The sequence below is a fragment of the Ixodes scapularis genome, unplaced genomic scaffold, assembly GCF_016920785.2.
Source record: "Ixodes scapularis isolate PalLabHiFi unplaced genomic scaffold, ASM1692078v2 PGA_scaffold9__187_contigs__length_104089568, whole genome shotgun sequence".
Lineage (NCBI taxonomy): Eukaryota > Metazoa > Arthropoda > Arachnida > Ixodida > Ixodidae > Ixodes > Ixodes scapularis.
The window spans coordinates 101,392,470-101,405,353 of NW_024609884.1; the positions used below are offsets into that span (position 1 = coordinate 101,392,470).

The 12,884-nt window shown below is 44.9% G+C and overlaps 1 protein-coding gene across 2 annotated transcripts in view; it reads left to right on the top strand.

Annotated features, from left to right (window-relative positions):
- The window catches only part of LOC8043712 (inositol-trisphosphate 3-kinase homolog), a 76,264-nt gene that overhangs the window by 31,435 nt on the left and 31,945 nt on the right, over nt 1–12,884 (top strand). For both annotated transcript variants that reach the window (XM_029971270.3, XM_029971269.4), the window contains exons 5-6: nt 177–385; nt 1,399–1,629. In XM_029971270.3, coding sequence (XP_029827130.2) covers nt 177–385; nt 1,399–1,629 — 440 coding nt within the window. The remainder of the gene's footprint in view (nt 1–176; nt 386–1,398; nt 1,630–12,884) is intronic.

Consider the following 12,884-nt stretch of genomic DNA (forward strand, 5'->3'; position numbering starts at 1 on the left):
AAGAGCCACTCCATTTTGGCAAAAGGCGTCCAATTCCATTCCATTCCTCCTAGTGCTGTCGCCATTCCATTCCCATCCAGGGTTGCAAAGGTGCAAATGATTCCCGAATCATTTCAACTCTGAAGTGGCAACTCTACAACACTGGTTTGCTTGTTTCCTTAACAGTCAATCCTCAGGCTTTATAGAGATGCAAGACTTGTTACAGAGCTTTGTCAAACCATCCATAATGGACATAAAAATGGGAACAAGGACATTCCTCGAGTCTGAAGTCCAAAATGCAAAATCTCGTACAGACTTGTATGAGAAAATGATCAAAGTAGACTCCCACGCACCCACATATGAAGAGCAGGAGGCAAAGGCAATCACCAAGCTTCGCTACATGCAGGTAAGCACAAGGACTAGGTTTGGGATTGGTGACCATTAGTTCAATTTGTTGAACTTGGCCGGAGCTTGCAGTCCGTAGTAAAAAGAGTCTGACTCCCCTTGGAGCATTTCCAATGATGTGGTAAATTGAGATACTTTTACGTGCCTTTAAAGTTACGAGATTTTATCAAAACATAGACATAAAATCTGGAAGAACTACTACTTCGAGTAACATATAAACAATGCACCAAACTTTGTTTTTTCTTGAGTGAACAGTATATAGAAGCATTGTTATGACCCAATATTCCGAAACTGACCTAATGAACATTAAAACTTTGGTTGGGTCTAGTTGGTTCATATCATTTAAAAGATTAAAAGCGCGAACTCGAACACGAACGAAACAAGGAACACTCGTTCACCATACCGATAACTAGCCCCTAAACCGATAACATATCGGCAGTCTTATACAAAGTCATTAAGACATTTTTTTTTATCCAGCAGAAAAAAATAGACTGCATGATCACATACTTTTCACGCGCGTTCTTGATAAAGAAAGCTTCAACGATTTCTCTGTCTTTTCATTCACTCTTTTAACAAACTTAATTGAATCTAAAAGCGGTTTGCAACCGCAACGCTGACAATGCCCTATGAGATGCCCCCCTGAATTGTTACCTAGAGCGAGCTTGGTGCTCCCTCACCCCATCATTAAAACGATGTCCCATCTGTCCGATATAATCTTGGCCACAACTCAAGGGAATCTCGTAGACCCCCTTTGTAACGCATTCAGTGTACTTCGTAATATGTTTCTTGGAACATAATGGGGCATTTCAACTTTGAAACATGATTGGAGAGGCCTTCAGGTTTTTTAGACTTGGAAATTCGCCAGCGTTGGAAGGGGAAAATGAATAGCTCTGGAGCATCTCGTAATTGCCTTCGTCGAGGGTGGTTGTGCACCTCCTGAGCCCCCTTGTAGTCTTGTGACCATTGGGCAAGTCAGTGTATTTAGTCGTCTCAATGCCATCCTTTGGTTTGCAGTTCAGGGAAAATCTCAGTTCCTCGTCAACACTTGGGTTTCGGATAGAAGGCTTCAAGACAGGAGATCAGGAACCCATGAATGACTTGAAGCTTGTCAAAACAAGAGAAGAAGTGATTGACGTCATGCGAAAGTTCCTTGGAAATCGAGAAGTCATCCACAACCAGGTCATTGACAGGCTTTTAATCCTGCGGATGAAGATGGAGTCATCAGAGTTCCTGATGAGTCACGAGGTGAGCCTCACCCTTAACTAAGACCGTTACTACTCTTATAATCCTCGTCTTGTAGAGACATGCACTACTGGATTTTTTTTATTATTTATGATAACTGAATTATTTTTTTCGGTTTAGACTGGTTGATCTTAGTTTTGATATAGCTGGTTGTTTATGTCCTGGATGCAATGGATATGCAAAGAAAACCTGTTTTTATTTCATTTCATTTATTAACCCTTGAAGGGCTCCTGCCCTGTTAGGGGCATTACACAAGGGGGCAATACAGGGAAAACATACGGGTGGAACTTTTTATACATATGGCAAACAAAAACAACATAAAAGTAAATGATGGCCATGCGGTGGCCTCACATAAAAACATGGCACTGGTTATACAATAATTAACGATGACACAGCATGTTTAGAAAGCTCGGTGTCACTGATAGGTGCTATATGGTCCGGCAGATTATTCCATTCTATTATGACAAGGGGGAAAATGAGTGTTTAAAAGTAACAGTGGAACTAGGAATGCGATGTACGTTAAAGGGGCCCTGCAACGACTTTTTTACTAATTTTTAATTTGCACCGAACCTGAGCGCACTGAACGTAGTAACTTAATGAAACTTTTATTTTCTCGAATTTCGCTTTATTTTAAAAGTTATAGGCAAACTAAAATGACAAAAACAAGCAAAAAATAACCTCCTTCATGACGTCCTTGGTTGCTTGAGTGGCCGTGAACTAGAGGAGGGGTAGTGAGCTATGCGAGCGCTCACGGCTGCCGCACTCCGTGTCGACGGCGCGAGAGGGCGCCACTAAAGCATGTTCTGCATAGGCTGTATGCAGCGGGCAGCCAGAGCGGCTCTCATTGCATTTGCTGCGCGATTAAACACTAATTCGGCATGACACTTCATTGGTCACAAACGACAGCAAACACGGGATAAAGATCAGTTCAGAATGGGAGCCATTTCGCGCTGCCATACCGCGAAATGGCCAAATCGCCAGACAAAGCTGCTTGCCGAAGGCCTTCGGAACGCTGGGAGCCGGTCGGATCCTCCAGTCCCTACGACCGCAGCGCCGCCGCGTATATCCGGGACCTTTCCGTGTCGGCGCCTGATCCCACTACTCCTTTCTAGTAAGCGCCGCCTTTTCCACTGCCTGGTGGCGGGTATGTCGACGGGTCATTTCTTGTTTCCGTACTTTATAAACTGCATTTGTTTCTTTTCTAATCTAAAGTACTGAACCAAAACTACTTTTATAAATAATTGGAACGGTTCGCGCCTTTTACATTTTGTATTTCGACTAAAAAGAAGGTTTTAGCGGCCCTGACCAGTAGTAAGCCCAGGACCAAAGACGTCACATATCGCGCGCTTTCGGTACCGCGGGTCGCCCCCGTCGGTGGAGGAGGTTTCCGCGTCGTCCGGTTAAATTATGACGCACTGATATTTAGCTACTCTCTCCGTGCCCGCTGGCTTGGCCGAACCCCAAGAGACGTGGAAACCGCAAAAAAGGTAGACGCTTAAATACGATTTAACTCCCTTTAAGGAAGTTAAAAAGTCGTCGGGATGAACGATGAGGTCCAACAGAAGCGACTGTCCGAGTTGAGGGTGGTGATAAAAAAATCTTCTGGAAAAGACAAACGCGTGATATTCTACGGCGAGAATGGAGAGTGGGGAGGCACAGATGAGCTTTCATTACGGACACACTGGCAGTACAGTCATAGTTAGATAGGATCAATCGGGCAGTGCGATTTTGAATGGATCCTAAGGTTTTAGGGAGGTAGATCTTGTGGGGAAACCAAATGGCAGCTGCGCATTCAATTTTCGGACGGACAAATGTTTTGTAGGCCAGCTGCCGCAAGGCTAGAGGCACAGAGTGCAAGCAGCATCAGATGTAACCTAGTGTTTTAGAGGCTTCGGCAGTGATGGAGTCAAAGTGAAGAGTCCAAGACAGGTTAGGAGGGAAATGAACACCAAGGTATTTATGAACAAAAAGTAAGGGCGCAAACGAGCTGGTATACATTGCACATGGTTGAAAAACCCCGAGACTGCGGGTAAACGACGCAACACTAAAAAGTCTCTAACACAGCTGAAATTTTTATTTTCCGAAATCTGGTTATATAGACATTTCGATACAATTGTATTTAGTCAAAGGTTACATTGGTGGAAAGTGGCATTCTTTGGGTTCTCACCCTCTCCCCCTTTTTTCTTTTGTATCGAAGTGCCTATATAACCAGATTTCGGAAAATAAAAATTTCAGCTGTGTTAGAGACTTTTTAGTGTTGTGTCGTTTACCCGCAGTCTCGGGGTTTTTTCAACCATGTGCAAGGTATTTATATGATTGGACACACTTGACTGTTATTGAGCCTAGAGAATATTTGAAAATGGACGGAGAACGCGTACGGGAAAAACGCACAGACTTACACTTTGAGTGCTTTAGTAACATTAGCCATTGATCGCACCATTTGGTTATATTGTCAAGGTCATTCTGGAGAAGCAGGTGTTCGTTAAAAGAGTTTATTTGGCGATATATTACACGGTCATCAGCGAAAAGGCGTATGTCAGAGGAGATAGTATCTGGAAGATTGTTAATAAAGATCAAGAAAAGAAAAGGACCCTAGGACACTGCCTTGTGGAGCTTTGGACAAGACATTGGCGAGGTTAAGTTCTTCTGAGTTGACGACTGTATACTGGATGAGAGAAAGCTGCGAATCCAAGATGCGATTAGTGGATCAATATGTAAAGAGGAGGCGGACGTGAGGAACACGATTGAAAGCTTTAGAGAAGTCTAGGAAGATGGCATATGTTTGAGAGAGTGAGTCGTGATTAGTCTGTAGATCGTGGAAAACTTCAAGCAGTTGGGTATCACTGGAATAACCCTGACGAAAGCCATGCTGGTTTTGGAAAAATAAGTTATTGCAGCTTAATTCATAATGTTAGAGAGGACAATGTGTTCCAAGGGTTTAAATGCAATGCATGCGAGCGATATTAGGCGATAGTTAGCAGGATGGGATCAATCACCGCTTTTGTAAATAGGAATGACCTGGCCTATTTTCCAGTCTTTTGGAAAGCAACCATTAGATAGTGACTGGCTGAAGATTAGCTGAAGAAATTAACTGGAAATGACTGTAGTGTTTTTGAGTATCTTTGAGCAGATGACATCAGGGCCTGGGTCGGAAGATACTTTCAACTTATCAATGAGCTTAGAGATGCCAGCTGCAGTGACGGTGATTGGAGGCATGCAGGAAAACAGAAGGGGAGAGAGGGAAGGTACATTATCCGATGTCTCAGTTGTGAAAACAGGAAAAATAGTCATTCATTATTGCAGGTGCAAGTTCGCCAGGCACACTGTCATCGTCAAGTAACTCAATAGACTGGGGAGTGTGGTTGGGTGTACTTGTTTTCCAAAACTTGTTGGTGTTATTGCGTAGAATAATGGAGAAATCCTGATGGAAATACTTCCATCTTTGACGTTTTAATTAACGTAGTGTACTCTTTTTAGGCAAGAAAAGTACAGTCGGCCTTAAAAAAATTGACCGCATCTCCACGTGGTGAATAATGTTGATTGGGGCGAAGCTCTGGTGGTGCCTGTCTGTGTAGACGCTGAGCCGCAGCATGCCGAGCCTTTCGTTCGTTTTCATCCATGTCAGAAAGAGAATGTGTGGTATGGAACGTGGTTATATACGTATTTGAGGATTTGACCGCAGCGCCCTCTCGTCTATAAACGTTGAGCCAATGCATGCAAAGTTTAACGCGATTATATACGGATTTGACCACAGCGCCCTCTCCTGTATAGACTTTGAGCGGCCACAGGCAACGTTTCATCCATGACATCCCCAGCTCTTGAGTTACTACCACATCTCAGAGCCCCCTACTCGTCCCGCAGTCGCGGCCGAGTGGTTAAGGCGATGGACTAGAAATCCATTGGGGTCTCCCTGCAGAGGTGCGAATCCTGTCGACAGTACAAACATTTTTTTTTTCATCTTTTTTTTTATTTTTTGCTTTACACGAGCACTTGAGCACGTGAGCTCACGAGCATGAGCACCAGCAAAATCGATGTGAGCACGGACGCCGGACGGACAAGGCTAGACCCTAAGGAGCTTCGCCCCTAAAAAGATGAACACAAGCGATGCGTGGCCGGCGCGGGGAAACAACCAGACGCGGCACTGCATTTTGCGATAACACGGAATGCGAGAGTGACTGGGACGTTCCCACTTTTGAATCGCAGGGGTGCTTAGGAAAAATTATTGTTTGTAGTATTTTTTTTTTACGGACGGGCTTTTTGAAGATGACGGGTCATGCGTGAGACGACGCTTTTTATTTCCTTTTATTCGCCAGCCTTGACAGTTCAGTGTCAATAAATCGTAAATGACGGTAAAACACGAATAAAAAAAAGTGAAAGCCGTTTACTGTAACGCCGAATTGGAGCGCAGCTCTTGAGGAGGAGGAGGGAAGGGTACTGAAGGGAGGGTAGACCCCTCCTCCTCCTCCTCCCCTCATTCTTTAATATGCTCCGGGGGGGTCACCTGACCTCGGGGGAGGGGGTCACGTGACCTCGGGGGGGGGGGGGTGCCGCGTGACTTCGGGGGGAGAAGGGTCACGTGACCTCGGGGGTCACGTGACCTTGGGAGGGGTCATGTGACCTTATGGTGACCTGGGGGTCACGTGACCTTGAGGTGACCTTGGGGGGTCACGTGACCTTGGGGTGACCTTGGTTACGTCGACGGCGACGCCGCTCAAGCCGGAAACGGGCGCCTAAGAGCTGCGCTCTAAAAATGAAAGCCCTTTACAACTCCCTGTAACGCCGAATTGGAGCGCAGCTCTTGAGGAGGAGGAGGGAAGGATCCTGAGGGGAAGGTACTGAAGGAAACGGTACTGAGGGGTCACGTGACCTCGGGGGGGGGGGGGTCACGTGACCCCTCAGGTCACGTGACCCCGGGTGAGGGCTTGCTCGGTGCATTATGGGACATTTCCCATAATGCACCGCGCGGTTACACCGACAGCGACGGCGACGCCGCTCAAGCCGGAAACGGGTCCCTAAGAGCTGCGCTCTAAAAACTTTCAGTCTTTCCACTCTGGTGAAGAAGGAAGAGCAGCGGAATTGTAGCTTCTGTTCTTGGCGGTGTTTTTCCAGGCGAGCGATCTGCTCTTCTTTCGCAAGGGAATCTGAGGCGCTCGACGCAGTGTAACTTTAGGCGATAGCGGCCTCGCGGCGATTGCGGAACCATTCGCGCTGTTGCGCATCGCCGCTCGTTCCGTTCCTGCTCTTCTTCCTCCGAAGAAATGTTGCCGCGATCTATAAGCGAGCGACGGCGGCAAGCAGACAACCGGCAAATACAACACTCCGGACAGCTACCGCCATCTATGAGCGACGGCGGCAACCAGAGTGTTGTGTGGGCCACGGGTGTTGACATTTGTTTGGTACAGGACACGATCCTGGGGAAGCTAGCCCTTAAAGATAGCTTCCCCAGGATCGTGAGATCCTGGGGAAATTCTCTTCTCCAGGATTTCACGTCCTGGGGAAGATAGCGTCAAAAAGATAGCACTGCTCTCAAGGAGCGAGTGAAAACAGAACATATATGTGCAGTCACGCTGTGTCGTTTAGAAAGCGCGCTTTTGGGAATGGCTTCGGTGTGTCGACGTCCCCCGTGCTTGCAAGAGTGGACTAATTCGGTAATCCCGGCCCCAGCCTGCTTACGCTATCGTAGTGCCCCGTGTCGCCTTATCACCGGCCGGGCCATCGCTCCCTTGTGTTCACCTTTTTTAAGGCCGACTGTACTTATCCCACACAGCCACTAGATTTTGCTTGTCGAAAAAAAAAAAAACGTTTCTTTTTGTTATCAAATAATTTCAGCTTTTTATTGTACATGGTTGCCCAACATCTCCACAGATATTCAACAGGAGAACATGTAATTTGATGAGGTCATTTACTTTTTGCTTATAAAGTAACCAATTGTCTTCAACGGTTGGTGAGGAAAAAGAAGAGGGAAAGATGGTAAAAAAGGTTGTGAGGTCATCATTATTGGCGCTATAATTAGCTTTATTGAAATCGTGAATGACTTTAGACATGGGTGCCTTAACTAGAACAGGCAATGTTATCAATATAATATTCATTATTCTATGGTCGCTAAAACCAGACATGTAAACAGTAGATCGCGATAGATCGGGTAACGATGCAAGGCCCAAATCAAGGATATTATCATAAAGGGTAGGCATGTCGATTACTTGACTGATTGAACATCATGCACACACCAAGGAAATGTTTAGAATCCTGTGATGTATATGTTAGAAGCTGTCAGTTAATTTCAGGAAAATTAAAATCGCCCAACAGTAAAATATTCGCTTTGGGAAATTGTTTCGTGATTTCATTAAAGGGACACTGACACCCTCCAAAATGTTTGTTTTATTTTTTGCCAGGCAATTCCTTATGGTGTCAGAAGACTACCCAATCAATATTTTGCTACAGCGTCAGGTAGATTTTTAATACAGTCAAAATACGCAACTGCTCGAAACAGAAACTGGGGAGGATGAAGAAATATAGAGGAGAGAGTTGTTGGAGGTGGCGTGGCCGTGAAACTTTTTTTCTTCAATCAATGTATTTGCGGCTTTTTAGAAGGTACCAAAAACTGGTATTGTATTTTCTATTTTTCATAATGCGCAGTGAGCCACGACTTTGGTGACACAGGACTTTGATTATCTTTGGAGCTTACGTCTAAACCGTAGAAAATGGCATGTGACCACGGAGAAGAGAGTGAGCACAATTCAAACTGGCCAGTTCTCGGTCGTCGGTTTTGGGGCGGAAAGAAAACGAATTTTGAGATGTAATTGTAAAAAATTGTAATTGTAGTTTAATTAGTTTCTAGCATCAGTAATTGCAAAATTTCGGGCACAATTACAATTACTTTTGCGAGACTTTGCGACGTTGATGGAACCTCTGAAGGGCTCAGTGCTGGCACAAGCGGCCTAAGGCTAGGTGACACACTCGCACACCTAGACACGCACTCACAACAAAAGTAGCATCGCATTGTTTGTTGTTCTGTTGCTTACACTGCGGGCTGAGAGACAATCCTCTTTGGAGCCTACCTCAACGGCGCTGTCTGCGGTTCGGTTCGAGCAGAAAACAAGAGCGTAAACATGCCCTAATACTGAAAGAAAAAATTGAGCTGCAGCTTTCAGCCGAGGTCGGTAATTTCATTTGTCTACGAAGTTAGGTTTCTTTTTTTCCCATTTTTTTTTTTACGTTCCTATTCTAGTACTATCGCTTTTTCTTTTTTTGTATTTTGATCATGTTCGTTTGACTTCGAATATTGTTTACATAAGCATATTGGAGACTGGCCCCGAACTGTGAATATTGTCACCATTGGTTCGGGAGCCCCGATTTGGCTCTTATATATTTCTGAGCCATTATAATTTCAACTCAATGTAAATAATTTACAATAACATGAAACGTTTGTATATTAATCTGGTCGTATTAGCGCGTGTGGATTGTAGTTGTATATTAACACTATTAAAATATTCATGACTGATTGTCGCATTTTTATTTGCCTGGCTAACAAAAGTGTCTCAACCCAATTTTACTTTAGCGATCTGGCATCTTCGAGTATATAAACTTATTATTTATTGAAAATATAATAATGTAGAACTTCATTACTCCAAACTGTCAAGTTATATCATTAATTTAACAAAATTCACAAAAGGAAAGTACAATACGTGACATTTATGCAACGAACCTTATGCCGCCTCAACATGGGGGGATGAACAAATGCGTTGTATTCTGAACAACTAGTTTAAAGTTTTATGACCCAAGTAGGGGGTCGCTCTCAGAGATAAGTAATTGTAAACTTATTGCATTACTTCTTAAAAGTAATTTGTAATTGTAATGAATTACTTTCCACGTTGTAGTAATTGTAGTTAAACTACTTTTGGAGCAAAGTAATCGTAATTAAATCACATTTTGGATGTAATTTATCCATGTATGTCGATCGGAGCGGGTCCAACAGTCAAGTTTATTTTGGAATCATAATGTAACGCCTCGTACAGTGGTGTGGAAAAAAATGAAGAAATTGAAGTTCTTCAATTTGAGTATCTTTAATGTTTTCCACACCCTGTCTAAAGTGTTACATTATGATTAATTATCACGAGCTTGCCTGCACACTCACAGGTTTTTAAGTATTTTGAAAATTTCTGATTTTGCTTGCTTTATTATCCTCAAACGTCCTACTCTTGTAGATGAAAAAAAAAAAAAAAAAGTTAAAGACGTTTACAATTTTCTTTAATGCCGAATTAGAGCACAGCTCTCGAGGAGGACGAGAAGGACGGGGGTCTGGTACGGAGAAGAGGGTATGCCCCTCTTCCTTCCCCTCTAAATTTGGCGAAGAAAATTTTCCGCTAAATATAGTGGGAACATTTTACCATCGTGACGTCACGTGTGACGTCACGAAGGTAACTCTCGTGACCCTCTTGAGTGCAACTCTCAAAACCCTCGCGAGGGTACCTTTTGTGACCCTTGTGAGGGTAACTCTCATAACCCTCGTGAGAGTAACCCTCGTGAGGGTAACTAACCCTCGCAACAATCGTGAGGGTAACGCTCGTGACCCTCGTGATCCTCGTGAGGGTAACCCTCGTGATTCTCGTGAGGGTAACTAATAACCCTCGTGAGGGTAACCCTCTTAGCTCACACGAGGGTAACCCTCGTAACGTCATTATGGGAAACTTCCCATAATGCAACGCGTAATTACGCCGACGGCGACGCCACTCAAGCCGGAAACGGGCGCCTAAGAGCTGCGCTCTAAAAATTAAAACAAAAATCAGGCGAGATGTTTGTGAAAAACGGGTCCGACTTGTGATGGCTAAGGTGGTGTGCAGTGAAGCCTACATACTGCTCCAGCATCGCAAACCAGAACTACAATATGTTCTCAAATTCGATTTGCGATAGACTATATAAAAAGTAGCGCATTTGAAAGCACCCAAGAAAGCATAAGTTTACAAAGAGGCGTGTAATTGCATTTTAAGGTTATGATGATAATGCATTTAATGCACGGGTGCAGGCAAGCTGGACAGAAATAAACGATAATAATCCCTGGAGAAGGGGAACAAAGGTCAGACACAAATCTAGAAACAGACCTGCATGTCACCTAGCTCTGTTTGGAAATTTGTGTTTGTCCTTTGTCCCCCTTGTTGCCCTTCGCCAGGGATTATTATTGGTTATTTCTGTCCAGCTTGCCTGCACCTATGCATTAATTGCGTCAACATCATAAACTTAAATTGTCTTCATTTGGGCTGCAGGATCACAAATATCGAGATTATTTTTCGATTTGGTGCACAGAGGCTGCAGAAAATCATTTTGAAAGTACCGCCGAAGCCCTTCCTTCCAGGAGCGTAACGTCATATTCGAAGTTTTCGGAATCTCCACTCACGTATCTTCAGCGCCTATCAGAGCTATGTATGTGCACTCCTTCTATTTCCAGAAAAAAGTCAGAAAAACCCGTAACGACCGGTGTCGGTGCGGAGGAATATACCTACCAAGTTTCCAATTGCACGCGCTGCCCACGCGAGCGACACACGCTTGGCGGCCCAAAGATCTGGGCATGACTAAACGACTGGTGTTTTTTTTTTTTTTTTTTAGTGTGTGTGTGTGTGTTTTCTCGCATTTAGCTACACCTTTGGGGAAAACAGGCTCACTTGAGCCTCCTGTCCTAGGGAGGCTCAAGTGAGGGTGGGTGCAACTGCTAGATCGGGGATCACGGGACATGGACGCCATTTAATTGCTAAATTTTGCTGGGAGTCTATGGGGCAAAAAGTCGTTTTATTTCCTAAATCAGGTCATAAGAGCCCATTAAGGTGCTTGAATAATTTACACAAGGTATAAATGATTAATTTTCCATAGCCACCAGTTTTGTAGCGATAGGTTAAGTTTTTTTGTTTTTTTTTAACGCGAATCTTGGACGTTGCTGCTTGTCTGGCAACCCTGCTTTCGCCTCTCGACGTTTGCAATTCTCGGAGCGCGAAGGAAGCGAGAGAGGCTGCGCCAAGGCGTTCGTTGCTTGCAATGGCAGGCCAGAGGAGGAAAGGCGCATGGAGCAACAGAGTTGCAACAGAGCGGGCGACTGCTCTCGTGCAGGCAACATTGGCGAATATCCTTGCCCAATCCTCTCCCTCAAGCGCCGCCATTAAAGTGCAAACGCTGCCTATCCCATAGAGATCATATACTAACTCTAGAGGAAAAGGTCCGCCATTTTCCCATACATTCTGGCTGCCGCAAGCGGCGGATCATGCAGGCAGTCCCTCGGGGTCCCAAACACGGTTATATCATCAGAGCAGTTTCGTGAACTTCACAATCCACGAACTTACCGGTGGAAAGATATTCGTGTTCCTTTCGAAGCTTTCTTTTTGCATAGCGCGCAGATGTACGGCCTCGCGTTAACGCTAAACTAAACCATATACCCGGCTTCGCCGGTGGGGCGCGGCTGGGCGCGGTTGACGAATACGAAACTGCGCAACCACCAGATTTCTGAGATTTCGACAGAAAGCAGCGTAATGACTTTATTGCTTTTTATAAGCGTTAGAATGGCTCAGAATTTAGTTTAGAACGTTAAATTATCACTGTTTATATTGCTGATAGTTTACACTTTAAGCGTTTACCGCGTTTACCATGGCAACGTTGCTTTCTTTCTCTCGTGTTCTGTCGCTCTCTTTTGCGATCGTTCACTCGGGACCCCGGGTGTCGGCGCACGGGATTTGCCGCTCCTCCTCACCCACCTTTACCCCCCTGCCCTATCCTGTCCATACGACCGCAGCGCCGCCACGTACATCCAGGACCTTTCCGTGTCGGCGCCTGATCCCACTACTCCTTCCTAGTATGCGCCGCCTTTTCCACCGCTTGGTGGCGGGTATGTCGACGAGTAATTTCTTGTTTCCGTATACTTTATAAACTACATTTGTTTCTTTTCTGATCTAAAATACTGAGCATTGACTACTTTTATAAATAATTGAAACGGTTCGCGCCACTTATATTTTGCATTTCGACTAAAGAAGCTTTTAGCGGCTCTGACCAGTAGTAAGCCCAGGACCTAAGACGTCAGATATCGCGCGCTTTCGGTACCGCGGGTCGCCCCCCTCGGTATAGGAGGTTTCCGCGTCGTCCGTTTAAAATATGACGCACTGATATTTAGTTCCTCTCTCCGTGCCCGCTGGCTTGCCCGACCCCTAAGAGACGTGGAAACCGCAAAAAGGTAGACGCTTAAATAGGATTGCAGGGCCCCTTTAAGTGGTTTGGTCGACCCT